This window comes from Artemia franciscana, chromosome 2 (assembly GCF_032884065.1).
Source record: "Artemia franciscana chromosome 2, ASM3288406v1, whole genome shotgun sequence".
In the NCBI taxonomy this organism is placed as follows: domain Eukaryota; kingdom Metazoa; phylum Arthropoda; class Branchiopoda; order Anostraca; family Artemiidae; genus Artemia; species Artemia franciscana.
Window position 1 is genome coordinate 1,261,161 of NC_088864.1, and position 20,751 is coordinate 1,281,911.

Sequence of the window (20,751 nt, forward strand, 5' to 3'; positions counted from 1 at the left end):
CCTCTCTTGCTCTCTACCTCACTCACTCTCTATTCTCACCCCCCTATCTATCTCTCTGTTTCCTCATTTTTAATTCAAGACATATAAATTGAGTGCTTGGCGTACCAACCTCATCTCTGTCAAATGGAAATGGTTTTATTAGGGACAACAGAGTGGTTATAAAATACGGTGGCGAATGGATATTATGACCTATTTATACTAGAAGTAAATGTGCAACTATATTTTCTTAAGTTTTGCCCTGTCTTCCAGCAAGTATACTTTTATCCACCGAAGGAGCCCTTTTGTGTTACGACCTAGCTCTTTGATCGTTCTTCATTATTTCGTCTTTTATATTCTGCGTAAAAAACTTCCAGGATCCAGCTGCAATAATATTCAATTATAGGATAATTTTTACTGAAAACTCAAAAGATTTATATTGGTGAAAATGTAATGCGTCCAAAGGATTATAATGGTGAAAATACGTTTAAAAATTTTTTCAAACAAAAAGCATGTTCAATTGCAGAGGAACTTTTGGTTTCAAGTTAGAAAAATTTATACTGATATAAATGTAATGCATCCGAAGGATTATATTGATGAAAATATGTTCAAAAAATTTTTCAAATAAAAAGTATATGTTCAATTTATGAAAATATGTTCAATTACAGGAGAACTTCTTGATTTTATGTTCAAAATATTTATACTTAAGTAGAACAGGATTTACCAATAAACCCGCTTGGTCCGGGCCTAGAGACACACAATGACAGGGGGCGCATTAAACTATCACTGAGTGATTTTTTTCTTAACAAAAATTGGACTGATATAATTTATTGTCGAAGTGCCAGGTGCACTCTACCGCCGCGCTGCCTATTCACAAAAAATTGGCCACAGTCCTTTAGGCTGTGGCCACTCCTAAACTGTCAGATGCCTTTAAAGAATGTCAGCCGAAAACTCTGTATCACCTCTCTTTCGTTACTTTTGGCTCATCACTTGCGTTCTGTTCAGTGCTTCCACTATCCCGGAATTTTTGTGGGATTCCCCGAAAATCTCGCAAAAATAGAGCGGCAAAAATGCTTCGGCCTAGAAGGGTCAAAGCTTTAAATCCGGCCCTGTACTTATGAAAATTTGGATAATCAACTTCTAACTTGTTATGAGCTTAGTTGTATAATTTTAGAGAAATCTGGCCGGAAAAATGAAAATAAATAAGAAGAAAAAACAGTTACAATTATTCCTTGTCTGGATTTTTTTTTCTTTAAAATAGTTACTGCTCATATTGTTATTTTGAGGGGGGGGGGGTAAGAAACGATTTTTAGTTTAAAGTGCTATCTGTATATTCTAAAGAATATGATTTAAGTATGGCCGAACTTAATAAAAAGAGAATATCGTTTCGCTGGATTGGGAATCCTTTGTCCGAAGGGCTCGGCTTCGATTCCTGGCGTGGCCAGTTATTTGGTTTTAGACAGGGGTCAGTGTCGTGACTCGTAAGCTCAGCCAGAATCGACCCAGCTCTAAATGGGTGCCTGAAGGAATCTGGGGAAGGTAATCAGAAAGGGTGTGTGAAAGTACAGAATGGTTGGCCCAGAGCCCCACATTGCACTTCCTGGCTGAAGGGCCACGAAGCGGAGATCAGCACCACTGGTTGGGACCTTGAGGTTCTAGAGCCGTCATACTTACTTATTTACTTACTTATCTGTTAAAAAGCGACCTATTTCACACTTACCTTTTTTTGAACTCGTTATTAGAATGACACAACTATGATCGACTCCGGTCGGTTCCAGAGTGGTTTATGATTTTCCTTGCGGAGCTGTAGTAGAGTGGATACTTCAGGAAACGGGCTCTACACGTTCTTGAGTGTTATCACTACATTTGCTGAAAATAATCAATTTATTTATGTGATTATAGTAGGAAAAAATAATAAGTCGGTGAAAAATTGGATTAGACGATGGCGAGGGGATAAACGCGCATATGTCATACCTGAGAGCCTCCTATGTTATATATCTCTAGCATTAAAATTATATCGGAGGCCTTTAAACTACTCACAAGAAATTGGTATGAGATTGATTAGAATAGTGCTTGAATCATGGGAATAAGATTAGAATATAAATATGGAAGATTATAAAAATATAATAAAGAAAAAATAGAATAAATAGTAAGAATAGTGCATTCTTTTCTCTCTTAAGTATCAACGACATCAAAAGGAAATATTTTTTTTCTTCTTCTTCTTCTTCTCATTGAATCTGTCTTTGGTCTATTTATATCTTATAACCACGATTTTATAAGCTTTCTATTTTGGTTGTTTCAAAATTATAAAGCTTATAGGGCCGTATCAAATTTTCATAAGGTTAACCATGAAAATAAATTAGAAACATTTATCAGTCAAATTTGGTAAATTTGACAGTGCGTACTACGAAAATATGTATAACGGCATATGGAGATCTTTGGATTAAGATTTGATATCTTGATTTTTCCTAAATTTTAAGATACATATGGTTGTGTAAGTGACCATTTGATCAATTCGAAAAATCAGATTTTCTTACCACTGTCCTTGATATTTTAGCTGAAATTTCTTGTTTCCCAGTTTATTACCCCCTCCCCCCAATTTATTCTGTTAAGTTTCTGGAAAAGACTGTGGCTCCTTTGGAACGTGATTTTGGTTGTTTAATTCTTCTGTGTCTGTTAGGTGACTGCCATTTTCATTGCGACAGAGCAATTTTAGAACATTTCTTTTCCAGCTCACAATTTCCATTGTTTACCTTAATTAGTGAAATATACTAGGCTCCGTTAACAAATTTCTCTTCTAAAATTATTCTTAATACTAAATGGTAATACCGCGAAGCATACTATGAAAAATAGAAGCCTTCTTGTCAAATTCCTTTTCATAGCAAATTATCAGTTTTTGAACAAAATACTTCTTATCTAAAAAAAATGTAAAACCAGCAATATTTTTTAGTTACCATTAGCTGTTTGTGAGTCAGTAATTGATGAAGTAAAAGATAGTATTTGTTTTTCTATATTTTCTTTTATGACAACTGAAAAAAATAACGGCAACTGAGAAATGGTAACTTTGCCATACAAAAGATGTTATTTGCTTCTCTCCCATATCTTTTATGTATGTATTGCTCTCTCCAATTATATATTTTCATTTATTCATTATGCAGAATATGTATTCTCTCCTATTTACCATGTTTTTTTTCAGTTGCCAATAGCTGTTTATGAGTCAGTAATTGATGTAGTGAATGGAGTACCGAAGATGTTATTTGTTTCTCTGCCATACACTTTGGCAACAGAGGAAGCTGAGCGAATTGGGGTTGATCATGTTGCCAAAGTTTCTGCTGGCGAGTCAAGAAATAAATCAGCGGGTAATTGAGTATTGCTCTTAAGGGCTATGCCTGCATTCCTGATAATACTTTCCTTAATATCTAATGAAACTCACGAAACAAGCTAAACGGAAGGAATGGGGAAAAGATTAACGAACCCTTCAGTACCATAACCTCTAATATTTAATAAAATGGCGATAATTTGTAAGGGTGGAAACTGTTGCTACTGTCGAAAAAAAACTGTCAACGCTATCTAGTGTTTGGAGATACTTGGCATTTTTTAGAGCATAATTGGTAATTTTGAAGTACTGTAATTGGTAAAATTAGGGTAGTAACAAGTGTTTGATCTGAGTTCGTGAGTAAATCCCTGAAAGACCTCTGAGTTCCTGAACAAAACACTATTAAGAGTTTTTAAAACTGCAAAGTGTCGCCAAAGGCTAGACGGCGTTAATAGTTTTATTTTATTGGTTGTTGTACCAGTTTCCACTCTTAGTTGATTCTACTCATCTCTGCCTTGTATTGTAAAAAATTAATCTAATATTTAATGTAAGAATACTTGACAGATAATTTAGCACTCATTCAGACAAAATTGCCATACCACCATCCAAAATCCAGCCGTCTCGTTTTTAACAAAGCCAGCTTTTTGTGTTTGCCATGTGGTCCGACAGGCTTGTGGCGAGTATATGGGAGGAGGGGAATAAGTCATTCACCTCCTTCGCAAATAGTATATTATATACCTGTTTAACATTTTCAAGCATTGCTAAGCATTTGGCTTTGGGTAAATAATAGGTTCTCAGACAGTACTTTCTTTAATGTTTAATCAAACTTGCATAGAAAGCCAATGAAAAGGAATGAAATACCGCTTAGTACAGCAACCTCTTATGCCCGATAAACATAAACTTGTTTTTTGAATTTCACATAAATTCATTTTCGCAACAAACGTTTACTTAAAGTTTTTCTTTTGGAGAGAAGGGGGTAAGGGGACTTAGATTTCTGGAGGAAGGGGCTGACCAACTATTTTTCTCTAGGTCTCTAAGATTTTTTATCCAATAAGGTTTTTTTTAAGACGCGTTTTTAATTTTTTGGTTACTGTGGGCTGTGATCCATTCCTTACTATGTTGCAGCTATCACTGCAACCATCATTGAAACCACTTTTTAATTCAGCTATACTTGCCAAAATGGTTTAGTGTCTACTTCTGCCTAATTCGCCGTAAATTATGCCCTTGTCCGAAACATGGTTGCCTCGTTTTACAAGTGTCGCAATAAGCTGCAGTCCTGCAGGTAGACCAATTTTAGCTGCAGTCCTGGAGGTGGTCGAACATGACTCAACATGAGTTCGAGACTGTCTCAACATAATTGATTTTAATGTTGGATTTGTAGGAATTCTTTCTTTCCTAGATTGAAGATGTTTGCCGAGGGTAGTTTGTTTTCTGGGAAAAAGACAGTTTGCAATTTTCACGGTCTCTTAGAACACTCTTAGAAGGTTAAAAGAAAACACTCCGTCTGTCCAGTCCTTAATTTTTTTTTGGCAACTTTTCAATTTTTCATTGTCAATTTTTCAATTTCAATTTTTTTATTTTATTTTTCAATTGTCATTTTTTTTTAAATAAACGGATTTGAAATATCTTATGGACTGCTCGTATTTTTTCTTTGAATTTTGATTTATATGGAAAACATACGATTCTGGGGTCGATGGGAGAAGCATGCCTATCAGAAGAAGTTCTCCCTCAAGTAGTGGTCATGTCAAGAAGCTAACACGGCTTTGTGCCGTTTTGACCGCAGGTGTGTTTTTGCTGTGACGGTGGAAGTAGTAGAAAACTTCTAAATTGGAAAAAGTTTTAACCCTTGAAATAACTAAAAGAAGTTTAAAATTCGATAGTTTATCAGTTATTGTCCTGTCGGGCTACAGATACATACAATTCTGGAGACCATGTTGGAAGCTCTGTCTCTCAATCGGTGATGACCTAAGTGGTGCAAATAGCTAAGAAAGTAACAGCTTGGCGCTGTGTTTAACACGCGAAAAAAAAAGAACAATTTAAAACCATAGACCTATGCCAAGACTTGTATTTTATTCGATAAAGATAATGTTTTCTTTAAGTCGAATTTTAATTAAATGACCTTAATTCCAATTTATTAATTTACTAGGTAGTCTTATAGCCTGATGGACTACGGACATATAAAAGAGAGAAAAAATATAGAAAAAAAAAGAATACCGGATTCACGTGAAAGTCGAAGCTGCCAATAATCAACAATAACTCACGATAAGAAAAGGTTGCATTCTAACATAGACCTAAAATATTGTTTAGATTTTGAACAAAGGTTGTTTCTACAACTCTCTACTAAAATCCAAGAAGTATACAGAGAAGTGTAGCTAGGGCTTTCAGAAACCAGGGACAACGTTGGATTTTGCACCTCTCCCTTCTATCTGAAGGTATCAGAAGGTGATAGTATTGAAGAAAAAAAGGAAAAACAAACTCACTTTGGCGTCCCCTTAGAGGCTATTCCCGGGGACAGCCGTCCCCCCAGCTATACTACTGAGAATATACAATGTAAAGTGTACGCTCTAGAAGTTTTTTGAGTGTACATTTTCCAAATACAAAAATATCACCATATGACTTTTCTTTGCCTCAAAGTAAATATCTTCGATGAATTATTTGCTAACAATCCTCAAAAACCTGCCCATTACTAATGATAATTTTACTAGTGATAATTGATGCTATTGATGGTATCATTGCTGTTGATAATTGATGATAAAAAAGTAAAAATATTGATAAGGGTAAGGCGGTGAAATAGCAGCCCACGGGGATTAAAAACTGTTTATTCAGTAGTAACCTTTTGTACTTTTGTACACTATTAAGTTCTTTTGTACACTAGTAAGTAATGCTCTCTGCTTTAAAATTAAATCATTATCATAGAAGCGTATGGAAGGTGTAAAAAATAATTTTCTAACCTCCCCCCAGAGAAAAATTTCTGCAGAGTAGTGATTCTCAAACATTAGAAAACCTGGTATAAGATTGGAAAGGCCCAGGCCATGAAAACTACCCCATATTTTACTATTTATGTTACTATTTGTATAATTAATTGTAGAATACCAGGTACGAGCACGTAAAACATTGTTTGGCTTTAAATTCATTTTGTCTTGGAGTTTGACTACTTACGGTTTTGGCTTAAAGTTCACTAACATTTCTTTGATTATTTAAAGCTGTACTTCTTTGAGCTTTGACTTAAAGTTTACTAAAATTAAAGCAATGTGTGGAATTACAAAGTACATTTTGAAAATTTTTTGAAAAGCAGAGATAATTTTGAAAACTGTGTTCTGTATAAAAAATGTTGCTATAAATTTCTATTGCCCCAAAGTACGGTTTATGAGCTTGCCAAAGAGCGGCCACAAAAAATAAGCCAAAAACTACTCAAACCTGCCAAAACTGCGATAAATTGATAGAAAATCTTGCCATCTTTCTCCATTAAATACAGTGAAAATTGATTATGTTTTGTTTAAGCTATGAAGCTAGGCGACTAGTCAAACCATTTTAGGTCTTTAAGATTCTAATTTTCTGATGTATTAGTCTCTTGGAGGGCAAAACCTCAGTTCTCTCATCTAACACTTTCTGAATTTGCCAGTCTCTTAAACAATCTGAATCCTGAACAATATTGTTAGGTTCTGAAAGCAGCGCCACAATTGAAAATTTAACAATATTCTTGGATTCACATGCAAAAAAACATGTTTAAACAAAGTCAAAAGATATGAGATAATTAGAAATAAATACAATAATATATGTAATAAAATAACAAATGATAATATATACAGTTGATGTACTTTTTGAAAGTGATCTTTAATGTAAATGCTTTTCCCAAGATCTTAGGTTCGGGATGGGAATCCCAATATCTTAGGAAAAGTCCCAACTAGTGGCAGCCGTAGTTCTGCTTAATTAAATAAAGAGCGGCTTCCAGGAAGTGCAATGCTATCGCTTGTAGCTGACAAGAAACATTCGTAAAATAAATAATATGAGGGCGAAAAGAGTATGATTTTGATGGATACCAACATTTCTTTATTTGAATATGTTCCTTGAAAGGTATCTAAATCCTATGCTTGTTTTTTAAATTATTAACTCACTTACAATGGAGTAAAAGAAATTTTTATAAATCAAGACTAAAAAAATTAACTTCCCTGAAAAAAATTAACTTCCCTGAAGCTGGTTTTGCCAAGTCCTAATTTAAAAAAAAATTTAATGCAAAAAAAAGAAAAAAAAATCTTGCTGCTGTTTCAAGTCCCTAAAACTAAATTCCTATGTAATGTGGTTCAGAATAATATAATATTGTAATTTAATAATAATAACATTCAACAACACATTATAATATTTATGTAATGTACCTCAACAAAAACATGCTACCTACCAAATATTTTGGAGAATAATCTTTAAGTAATTTTCGTAAGGTTATTTACAATATCAGAACATGAAAACTATAAATTTACAGACATGAAAACTATACATTTACATTTGTCCAGAAACTATACATTTACCCCATTTTGTATTTTGTCAGAATTCAATTTCTTATTGTGCTAGACATCATTTTGCCTGTTATCCCGATTTTCTGTGGTTATCCTGCTATCTCGTGCTCTTTCTCGTGCTCTCCTCGCTCTATCTCGTGCTCTTTCTCTCGCTGATCCTTTATAACTATGGGGTCTCCAAACTATGGCCTGTCTTGGAAACTGACCATTCCCTCTATAATTTTTACGCTTTTCATATAATTCACCTTGTTTCGATATTTCTCAAAGCTGTCCTCCCCCGAAATGCAACTGCCTCTTCTGAAGTAGAATCGTGTTCACAGGTCTGGCATATTGCACAATTTCTATAAGTTCCTTTTCTAAATTTTGACCCAATTTAGCAGTACAATGTTGCTTGTGACGTTACTATTCTTTAATACCTATAAACAGTTTAATAAACAATTTATTAATAAACATAATTTATAATAATAATAATTTAACATAACAATTTATAATAATAAACAGTTTAATATAATTCCTTTATATGGTTCATTTTCCACGGAGGTGCCAAACTATTAGCAAAAACCAGCAGGATTATGATAATATAAAAAATAATGATATAATAATATTTTAATAAAAAATCTGTATAATAAAAAAATAATAATAAAATAATAAAATATAAAATAATAAAAAAATCTGTAGATATTTCACATCGGTCTTTAGTAACTAATTACGATAGATACCCCCCCCCCGAAATAGAAGAAGAAAAACAACCCCATTCTTACTTGCGCTTTAATACAGACCACGAACATGAATATCGATCCAAAATATCTGCCTTTTTTTCTGTATTGGCCTAATCTCGTTTGATATTATCTGGCCAGTACCATCCAAAAAGCTATGTTTGCTGAATTTTGTCCTGCTTTGGGTTTGGAATAGACTGATGTCTATATAGTGTTAACTACAATTTTAGTTTAAGTTTTTTATACCTTGCAGTTTCTGAGCATCTTCAGACACAATTTAGCGCGATTAAGATGTTGAAAGACCGCGTGCAAATTATTGTGGAGTATCTACAGGCTATGAAACAAGGGGAAGTTCCCTTTAATCCTGAAGTTCTTAGAGCTGCATGCGTGTTGAGTGACCAGCTCCCCCTTTTGAGTGGCAGTGGGAATTTTAATCAGGAATTTTTTACGGTAAGAAGCTGATTTTTTTTTCGTACCATCTGCTTGAGAAATTATACCCTAGTTTTTTCAGTAGATTCGCATAAAGGTAAGGTTTCGCACACCTTTCCTGTTTACCTTCACCAGTTTTCTGCAGGTACCTATTTAGAGCTGGATCCACTCTGGATGAGCTTACAGAGTCACGTAACTGACAGTTTCTAACCAAATAACTAGTGACACCAGGACATGAACCCCTGTCCTCACGGACATAGGATTTCAAGCCCAGCGTGCTAACCCTTCGGCTCTTACATAGTCATCGCAAATGCTCAAATTCATCCCCGAACCATATCATGGGTTATTATTTTGTTATTGGTTGTATAACAACCAATACAGGTTGTATAACAAGTATAACAACAGGTTGTATAACAGTATAACAACCTTACAGGTTGTTATTGTAGTCGAGAGATTGTTTCCAGCACGCCGGTGGTTCTCTGGCCCTTGCTGTGAAAAACTGTATTACAATTGGCCCTATTTACGTAAAAGTATCTGTGTTTTTTTCTTTAATTTCTTTTAAAATATACTTGTTTGATTTGTCCCTCTCCTTTCAAAAATTTAGTCAGTTATTTTTTGCGGGACAGCCATTGCCGATTAAAACAATAGCTATTGTCAATGAAAAGAATTTCTAATGAGCTTAATCCCTAGGCATGCTATTTCTTTTTAGATACCGATTTATCTAACTTATTGCCGAAATACGCTTAAGCAGTATCTATGTTCTATCGAACATAATAGCCGAAATCCACTTAACATTATCATGCAAATAATGATACTGAAAAGGACTTTAATTAAATGAATAAAAAATTTGCTTTAGATTTATAAAAAAAAATTCATCATTTTCATCTTTTATATACATCTTTTATTGCTGTATTCTATTGTTCTAAGCACAGGGTATCGGAGTTTCCGTTCAAGTTCAAGTTCATTTATTTATAAATCGCACATACATATATATATAAATGACATAGGCCCATGGGGAGACAAGCTCGAAAAACTAGGCCTAGACAAAGATAAAATAATAACATACTACAATACAAAGATAAACATGACGGCAAAGATACAATAACACGACAATAATATGAAAGTAGCAGCTAGCCCAGGATCATTCAATACTATTGAAAAAATTAAAAATGTCCATATTATTAAATATAAATTAATACTGGAAGATAGCTGAGAGGCCCATAATCACCCAGAGCAACGAATCATACAAAAACTTTGCCTTACTAAAAAGATACTTAATTAAAAATACTTTGAACTAAATGAAATTTAAGTTTCCTTTTTATTAAATGGATAGAGGAAAAATTATCAATAAGAGTCTTGTGAGCATCCCAGCACCGAGCTATTGACACAAACGGAGCGAATTTAGATCTCTCAGTATTATACTTGTCAATGTAGATATCCTTTTTTTGTCGAGTGTTATAATTATGTAAATCTTGTGATTGGGAGAACAAACTTTGATGGAGGTAATATGGCGGTAATTTCTTAATGTCATAATTGATTTTGAAAAGAATTGCTCCAAAAGCAAATTGTTGAGAGACTGGAAGTATATCTAGATAAGTATATAAAGATGCAGTAGAAGACTTATTTGGAAGTTCAATAGGTGATGGAATAAACAGTTTAAGGATTCTTAGGGCTTTATTTTGTAAAATCTGTATTGGTTTAATATGGCTTTTAAATGTAGATAAATATACTAGAGAACAATAATTAATATTAGTCTGAATCAGAGCAAAATAAATACTTCGTAAAGCAGAGTAGGGCAAACAAAGCTTCAACCTTCGCATTAAACCAACATACCTTGAAATCTTTAATCGTAGATTTTGAATGTGTGTTTTAAAAGATAAGCTTTCGTCAATCACAAGTCCAAGGTACTTTATCATTTTCACACGAGATATTGATAATAGATACTTTGAAGAAGTAACTCGGGTAATACGAGGGCAGATATTTGACTTTCTGCCGTAAATTATGAAATTAGTTTTTGATACATTCAAAGCAATAAAATTTGAAGAACACCAATCAAGAACATTAGAAAATGCAGTATTCAGTTTTGCCTCCAGCTCCTCGTCATTCTTTTCAGAAATTGAAACTGCCGTATCATCAGCAAAATGTGTGTTGAGACACGGGGATGTAAAAGCGCGGTGAAAATCATTTATATAAATTAAAAAAAGGAGAGGACCTAGGACAGAGCCCTGAGGTACCCCAACCTTCGAAGACTGAGGTACAGGTGAAGAGAGGAAATTGCCCCCATCTAATCGTTGCTTTCTCTTATCAAGATAAGATTTAACTAGATCCAACGCCGGTCCACGCACACCACAATTATCCAATTTACTAAAAAGAATACAATGGGATATTGTATCGAATGCTTTTTTAAAATCTAAATATATTGTTGCTGGAATTTCACCTCTATCCAAGCATTCATGAATATATTGGATGAGAGCAACGACAGCATGTTCAGTGTTGTGTCCAGACCGGAAACCAAACTGGGAATTTGTGAAGAAATTAGACGATTTAAGAAAGTCATAAAACCTCTTATAAATTGCCTTCTCAAGTATTTTAGAAAATGCTGACAGAATAGAAATAGGGCGGTAATTTGATGGATTTTCAGGAGAGTCACCTTTGTGAAGCGGAACTATCCGCGCTTCTTTAAAAGCAGATGGGAAAACTCCAGTTTTAAATGAAAGATTAATTATATGCTGTAATGGTAATATTATTTCAGACAGTATTTCTTTAACAATTTTAGAACTAGACCCGTCAATTCCCGCTGAATTACCTGGATTTAGATCACATACTATTTTTGTTATTTCAGAATGAGAAATAGGCCCGAGAAAAATTGAATTACTTTGAAGAGATGGAAGGTATGAAGAAAAATGTTTATTACTACTTGAATCAAACTGGTTCATTACTGATAAAACAATTTTCTCTCCTATTTTAGCAAAATAAGTATTCAAAATATCAGCCACTTTCTCCGATTTATTAGTAGTCGAACCATCTTCTAAACTAATAACTTCCGGAAAATTCGACTTACTTTCTTTTTTTATAAAATAATTAATTAAAGACCACGTTTTGCGAGGAGAATTTTGAGCTTCTTCGAAGGACTTTTTATAATACAATTGTTTTGACAAACGTATCATTGTGGTTAATTTATTTTTGAAAATTCTAAAATTTTTAATATTATAATCAGTTGGATTCTTTAACTGCTTTTTAAATAACTGATTTTTTTTCTTAACTGATATCAAAATTCCAGACGTTATCCATGGCCTTATAGGAAATTTTTCTCTGCAAATTTTAATCGTAACAAATGGGCAACTAGAATCAAGGCAGCAATTGAAATTTCTTATAAAATTATCAGTTGCCATATCTGAATCCTCCGTGGATATTACCTCCTGCCAATCCAATAGTCGAAGGCTTTCATTCAGGTGCTTTAATGTTATTTTATTTATTAACCGTCCTTGACGTTCCTTACTTACCTGTGGTATTTTATAAGTAAGAGCTAAATCTGAAACCAGCAGGAAATGATCCGATATATCACTTAAAACAGCAAAATTTGCTTGAATAGGTAAAGATATAAAAATATTATCAATGAGAGAAGCAGAACTAGGTGAAATTCTTGTAGGTATCAGGCAAGTAGGAAGCAGACACGCAGAAAAGCAAGAAGACAATAACTCAACAGAGGATTCATTTGAAGCTTCTAGAAGGTCAATATTGAAATCTCCGGAAAGGATTACATCTTTATTTTGAAAATGGGGTTGATGCAAAAAATCATGGAGTTTAGAGAGGAAAGATTTGACTGGAGAAGAAGGCGGTCGGTATACTACGCAAAAAAAAACATCTTTTTTTCCAAGACTATTTTCAGTCACCATTACTTTAAAAAGTATTTCCTCATGAGAACCTTCCAGATTTGCAATGCGTCGAAAAGAGATACCTTCTTTAACTAGTACTGCTAAACCACCCTGGCGCCTAGTCAATCGGTTTTTAAAAATAAATTGATATCCAGGAAAAACAACCTGAGGAGTCAGGTCTGTAAGAAAAGTCTCACAGAATCCAACGACATGACAAGATAGTTTATGAACTACATCGACAAGATCATCCTGTGAACTAAAAAAACCCCTACAATTTAAAAATCCTGTTCTCACAACACCGGTACTGGGAAGATCAGAAACTTCGGAAGGTAATTTATATTTACAATTTGGAAAGTTAATTAGCCCACCGTCATTTATCTTATTTCCTGAAAATTTATCATGGCTCTGGAATATGGAAAAATCAAAAGGGTTAGACTCAAGGTATCTCAGTCTATCCCCAATGCAATTATCATCCAATGTACAAAATCAGAATTATGATCCGAACTAGCAGAAACTTTCGCAAAATGCATACCGTCTGAGTCTTAAAGTAGCAAAAACAACTGAACATGTGAGAACTCGAAAATAATGAAAGAAAAAGAAACTGCTTGAAAATAAATAGAAACAGGAGAGAGAAATGGAACATATTCATTGTAAGATGAAATGCGGACACTGAAAAATTATTGCACTCAATTACTTCATATAAATAGAAACACACACAAAAAAAGAAAGAAAAAGACATAAAATAAACACATAATAAGCTGCAGAGGGACAAAAAATAGAATATTTTTCCCTACAGAGAAAAAAAAAATGCTATCGTATGAACAGAGAAACATTACATATTGTAAAATAATAAAAGTAATCTCACCAAATGAAATGTCATTATTAATCACCGTAACTAGTCAATCTTAATCCACTGTGAAGACGGAGACTTTTTACATTCTAGCGATAATTTGCTCCCTTTTTGTTTAATACGCGTAAGATGAACCGAACCTGAATCACGCATCTCCTTTCCCTTAGACAATAGCTCATTCCGTAGAAAATTTAGCTTTGGTGGGAGATCACTGCAAATGCGAATTCCACTACCCTTCAACTTATTTACCTCACTGAGAATCGACTGAATGCTACGATCCGTGTCTAGCGATATAAAAACAGGGGCCGGTCGAACACTAGTTTTCCTACTAGTAATGTTTGAACTGCTATTTCTCTTAAGGCGATAACACTTTGTAAGAGAAATGTCCTCGGTAACTTGCAATTTGTCAGAAAGAAGAGACATTACGTTGCTAGTCAGTGATTGATTATGCTTTTCAGGAGGCAGACCATGAACAATCAAATTTAATCTCCTTTCTCTCACTTCGATTTCCAAAAGCCTACTCTCCAAATCGTTATTCCGCAATTTTTCTTGCTCTAGATCATTTGGAAGCTTTTTTGCTTCATCTTGTAGATTAGCATTTTCTGCTGATATTTTCCTGACTTCGTCTTGAAGAGCAACTATTGAGACCGAAAAACTTTTCTGTTCCGCTAATATTTTATCCAGTGACGCCTGAAGCCGTTTCATTCCTTCATCAAACTTTGCTTGAGTGACCGCCATAATAATTGCTATAATCCGCACGTAGAAGTCTATTATTGCATCAAATTACGCAATAAAAAGTCCAAAACAATATCAAATTTAATTTGATTTAATTTAATTTAATTAATGCAAAAATTACCCTGAATAAATTTTTGGTACATGGCAAAATAAAGCCATACTGTACTTCATAGTCTAATCATCATTTATTCCTTCTTACTTAAATTTTCAAAAACATGTTCCCGTCAAAGGGTTCAAAACCTTTTTTTGCTCCCTGGTAAAAAAAAAAAAAATCTCGGATGCAGCTTTTATTTTAGTTTGATGATCAGAAACGTTCAGAGGGGACGAACCTACGTGCCTATGTCCTTTCCAAATTTTAAAATGTATTATATTTATTCAATTTTTTTTATACTATTGGATTATTTTTATATTATAATCATAAATATTTCATTATTTTGATATTTACCATTAAAATTTACAATGGTACTACTCTTTTGTTATTGTAGTAATTACTTAAAAAAAAACAACTTTACCCATATTAAATTAAAATGAAATAAAATGTTGAAAAACGTGCTTACTTTTTCAACGAGACAATTGAAAAATAACAAAAAAACTTCTTTTTTGAGTCCGAATGCTTTGGCTTCACATCCGCAAACGTTTCAACATCCGGATAACGTTGATAACTTCGAAGACCGCACTGCTTTTCCATGACGAAAATATAACAGTTCAAAATAGGGATGAAACCTTATAATCGACAGTGAAACAAATATAAAATTTTAACTGAATATTTTGGACACATATACAGTATTCATCATCAGCAGTAAAACTGTTGTAATTTTACTGCTGATGATGGACACTGTATATGTGTCCGAAATATTCAGGTAAAATTTTAAATTTGTTTCGCTGTCGATTAAAAGGTTTCTCTCTATTTTGAACTGCTTTATTTGTCCTGTTTTGTTGTCTCCTTTATTTGTCCTTTTTGTCCTGTTTGAAAAACTATATCTATTTTTTCTATATTTTCCGTTTTAATTTCTAAACAGAAAGGCAGTGTGGTCTAAGAAATTACTCTGGAAGATTACTGGATGGCCTATAGCCTAGGCTCAGACCTGTCTTCTATGTAATTTTCTTAGCCTTAAAAGTAGAGATGGAGTTGAAAACAACCTTTCCATGATCAAATAAAGCCTATGCTATTAATTCATTCCTGGAGGATTCAATCTCCATTTATTTTGCAAGGACATAAATCAGATAGAAAAAAAGTATACCATCTGATGGTGCATCCAGTGATATTTACGAATATAGTAACCACTGCCATCACAATTGCTTTAACTCCATTCCTGAAACAGCTTCCTCTATACATTTCTAACGACTGTGACAATATATAGTTTCCATCGTCGAAGTATCAAGGACATCAAAATTCAAACATTTTTATTCCTTGGCCCCATCTTCGGTCTATTCATCATACCTCAGATCGGGATTTTCTACGATTTTTCTTCAGGTTGCTGTACACCTATTAAGATTTGTTGTTGTTTTTTAAATCTTTTCCGTTGTTGCCACAACCTGAAAGAGGCGAGCAAAAGCTTTTCAAAGGGTAGAAGGAGATAAGTCCCTTTTTTGCGTAACAACTATCTCCTATCATTTTAGGTTTTATATAACATAAATGTTTCATGTTTATGTAAAATTCCATTGTCATAATTGTGAGTAAAGACCGTAAATTCATAAAACTAAGATACTGTAGCCTCTTTCTAGAGGCTAATGTTAAGGCTATTTTTTTTCTTTAGCTAATCAATCACTACTTTGTTTAAGTACCAAGGACATCAAAATTTAATTTTTTTTTGCCCCCCCCCCCTCTGGCTTCATCGGAGGTCTATTCATACCTGAAAACTGGGATCTTGTACGATTATTTTCATCGTTGTTATATAGTTATTAAGATTTTGTTGTTGTGTAAATCCTCTCCATTGTTGCCACAATTGAATCACAAATGAGGCGAGCGGAAACTTTTCTTGTTTACAAACAAGCCCAAGCAACGTTTGTAACATCCAGGTCATCTGCAGCTGGTCGTCGAACAATCAACTGGATAATCCACCCATTACGTTTAGTCGGGCTATTGAACAAGTATTGGCCTGTGGCAATATGTAAAAATTAAGTACTAAAACTGATATTTTCAAAACAGAAGAAAATAAGGATTTAGTTTATATGTCAACACTCAACTGTAGGGATAAATATAACAGAGTAGAATAACCTAAATTGTCTTTCTGAAAAGATTTGTTGTAGACAAGTTAATTAACTATTAATCTAGAGTTTTTAATCTTGAATAATGTCAATAATAGGCATAGCTTAAATTTATGGAAATGTTTGTCGTTTGCTCAAGCAATCAAGAAAGTTATGCTTCTAGAGCTCCGCTTTCCACCCCTGAAACTGGGGTGGAAAGCAGTTTAAAGCAGAGCTAGAGCTCTGCTTTAACTCCACTCCTGAAACAGCTTCCTCTATACATTTCTAACGACTGTGACAATATATAGTTTCCATCGTCGAAGTATCAAGGACATCAAAATTCAAACATTTTTATTCCTTGGCCCCATCTTCGATCTATTCATACCTGAAATTGGGATTTTCTACGATTTTTCTTCAGGTTGCTGTACACCTATTAAGATTTTTTGTTGTTGTGTAAATCCTTCTCGTTTAGCTTAAATTTATCGAAGTGTTTGTCGTTTGCTAAAGCAATCGAGAAAGTTGCTTTCTTGAAAGCAATTTAGAAGTTATGCTTCTAGAGCTCCTAGAAGCATCTCAGCAATCTAGAATGCTTTTCTAGATTGCTTTCTAGAAAGCAATCTAGAAGTTATTCTTCTAGAGCGCCGTTTTCTGCTGATTTTTCACACACGTTCCTTATTTTTAAACTTGGAGACCCCTAAGAGTTAAGCTGTATATCTGTATATGAAGGTCTTCATTATTAAAAATTGAGTTCCGAGGTTTTAAACCGCATATGGTTATGTATGTTCCCTCTTAGCCAATTTAAATAATCAAATTTAATTAATTTCAGATTTAATATTTAAATAATCAGGGGATGTTATGTGAATAGTTTTAAATATGTATAGTCAAAGGATAAAAGAACTTTAACTTGAAATCGAGGTCTTTATTATTGAAAATTGAGTTTCGAGGTTTTATACCAATTAAGCCAATTTAAATAATCACATTTAATTAATTTCAGATTTAATATTTAAATAATCAGGGGAATTAAACATGTATAGTCAAAGGATAAAAGAACTTGAAATGGAGGTCTTTATTATTGAAAATTGGGTTCCGAGGTGTATATTCCCTCTTAGCCAATTTAAGTAATCAGATTTAATTAATTTCAGATTTAATATTTAAATAATCAGGGGAATTAAACATGTATAGTCAAAGAATAAAAGAACTTGAAATGGAGGTTTTTATTATTGAAAATTAGGTTCCGAGGTTTTATACCGCATATGGTTGTGTATATTCCCTCTTAGCCAATTTAAATAATTAAATTTAATTAATTCAGATTTAATATTTAAATAATCAGGGGATGTTATGTGAATAGTTTTAAATATGTATAGTCAAAGAATAAAAGAACTTGAAATGGAGGTCTTTATTATTGAAAATTGAGTTTCGAGGTTTTATACCAATTGAGCCAATTTAAATAATCAGATTTAATTAATTTCAGATTTAATATTTAGATAATCAGGCGAATTAAACATGTATAGTCAAAGGATAAAAGAACTTGAAATGGAGGTCTTTATTATTGAAAATTGGGTTCCGAGGTGTATATTCCCTCTTAGCCAATTTAAGTAATCAGATTTAATTAATTTCAGATTTAATATTTAAATAATCAGGGGAATTAAACATGTATAGTCAAAGAATAAAAGAACTTGAAATGGAGATTTTTATTATTGAAAATTGGGTTCCGAGGTTTTATACCGCATATGATTGTGTATATTCCCTCTTAGCCAATTTAAATAATTAAATTTAATTAATTCAGATTTAATATTTAAATAATCAGGGGATGTTATGTGAATAGTTTTAAATATGTATAGTCAAAGAATAAAAGAACTTGAACTTGAAATGGAGGTCTTTATTATTGAAAATTGAGTTTCGAGGTTTTATACCAATTAAGCCAATTTAAATAATCAGATTTAATTAATTTCAGATTTAATATTTAAATAATCAGGGGAATTAAACATGTATAGTCAAAGAATAAAAGAACTTGAAATGGAGGTCTTTATTATTGAAAATTGGGTTCCGAGGATTTAAACCGCATATGGTTATGTATGTTCCCTCTTAGCCAATTTAAATAATCAGATTTCATTTTTAGTGTCCTTGGTACTTTGAGTGTTTTTTTTTCTGATTTCTCTCCTTTATTTTAGCAATGCAATGATGTGGTACTCATGTCATATTTGGCTGCGGTAACTAAAAGCTGTCATGACCTGAACCAGTTTGTTTCAAAGTTCGTCTACCTCCACGATAAGACGCTTGGACATTCCGGTCCGAAGAAATCTCGATCTAGCTATGTTTGAAGGTCCCTTTTTATATCTCAATACAATAATTATAAATAATATCCTATCATTCCGCATTGAATTATCTTTATTTAAGTGTATTTTTCATTGATGAAGCTTGGCAATAGTCCTTGGGGGGGTCTATTACGAGCTTTCACAAGGAGTATAAATTCTATTATACTTGATTTATTGTCTTGGAATACTATCGCCTTAATTATCTCTATTTAGAGGTAATATCCATTGATACAGCTAGGCAATAATCCTAGGGTGGGGGTGTTGCGAGCTTTCACTGGGAGTATAAAAAACAAATGTATGCCGCTAACCTTCAGCTTGGGTGGCTACGACTATCTCCCTGTGAAACGTCAATTTTGTGACGAGCATAAAGCTGTAACCTGTACCGAGAAGACAAGATACTTATGTTGCTTCAATAGTTTCAGAACTATCCACTTACTGAGCCACAACTGACTAATTTGTCTACATTTTTTGTAAATTATTTACGTTATTTACATTATAAAAAAATTTATTTACAAACTACTATAAAATAAATATCAAACAGTTCGTGGTAACAAACTGTAAGTAAGAAGCGGCTCAGCTCAATAGTAATCGAAACTCTAAAAAGCAGGATTTCGGGGGGTGCTCAAACCCCTAACCCTTGCTGTTTACGGCCCTGCAAACAATCTTGTTAGGTTCTGAAAGCAACGCCGGTGCCGCAATTGAAAATTTAACAATATCCCGAGATTCACATGCAAAAAACAGGTTTAAATAAAATCCAAGGATATAATACAATTAGAAATAATAAAATAACATATGGTAATATATATACAGTTGATGTACTTTTTGAAAATGATCTTTAATGTATTTGATAATGAAAAAAACAGGTTTTTTTAACTGAAAGTAAGGAGCGACATTAAAGCTTAAAACGAACAGAAATCACTCCGTATATGAAAGGGGCTGTTCTCTCCTCAACGCCCTGCTCTTTACGCTAAAGTTTGACTCTTTCTCTCAACTCTACTTTTTGAAACAGTAAAAAACTTTAGCGTAAAGAGCGGGGCGTTGAGGAGGGAACATCCCCTTTCATAAACGGAGTAATTTCTGTTCGTTTTAAGTTTTAATGTCGCTCCTTACTTTAAATTACAAAAACTTGTTTTTTTTTATTTAATTTCTTAAGGTAACTTGTACCAAGAAGACAACATGCTTATGTTGCTTCAATAGTATCAGACCTATCCACTTACTGAGCCACAACTGACTAATTTATCTGTATTTTTTGTAAATTATTTACGTTTTTTGAAAAAAAAAATATTTACAAACTACTATAAAATAAATATCAAACAGTTCGTGGTAACAGACTGTAAGTAAGGAGCGACCCGGCTCAATAGTAACCGAAACTCTAAAAAGCAGAATCTCGGGGGTAGAGGGGGTGTTCAAACCCCTAACCCTTCTTGGGTAAGGCCCTGCAAACAATCTTGTTAGGTTCTGACCGTTAGGTTCTGAACGCCCCTAACCGTTACATCTATTTACTTTATGAAAAAAAACGTCAGTATTTTCAAGGATCTAGAATTAAGGCTTTAAGTTTAGAAAGGGCGTGGTATTAATCCCAATCATGTCAACCGTAGTAATAACAGCCACTGGCTAGTTAAAGAACCCCACTTTATTCCAGCAATTTAGGTCCTCGCAACTGGGTCTGCAGCTCTAATATTCCAACTTTACTTGAATGCGGAATGATCATAAGGCATTGCAGAAACGCACTTTGAGGGACACTGACATCGGACCAAGGGCGTATCCTGGGGGGTTAGGGAGTTTTAACTCTCGCCCCCTCCCCCAAAAATGTCTTTCCAATTCATAAAAAACGTAACAAA

The 20,751-nt window shown here is 33.5% G+C and overlaps 1 protein-coding gene across 1 annotated transcript in view; it reads left to right on the top strand.

Annotated features, from left to right (window-relative positions):
* The window catches only part of LOC136035697 (COP9 signalosome complex subunit 6-like), a 50,056-nt gene extending 31,091 nt beyond the window's left edge, over positions 1–18,965 (top strand). Inside the window, exons 4-6 of the mRNA XM_065717641.1 lie at positions 3,173–3,335; positions 8,773–8,969; positions 18,767–18,965. Coding sequence (XP_065573713.1) covers positions 3,173–3,335; positions 8,773–8,969; positions 18,767–18,916 — 510 coding nt within the window. The 3' untranslated portion in view covers positions 18,917–18,965. The remainder of the gene's footprint in view (positions 1–3,172; positions 3,336–8,772; positions 8,970–18,766) is intronic.
* The last annotated feature ends 1,786 nt before the right edge of the window (positions 18,966–20,751 follow it).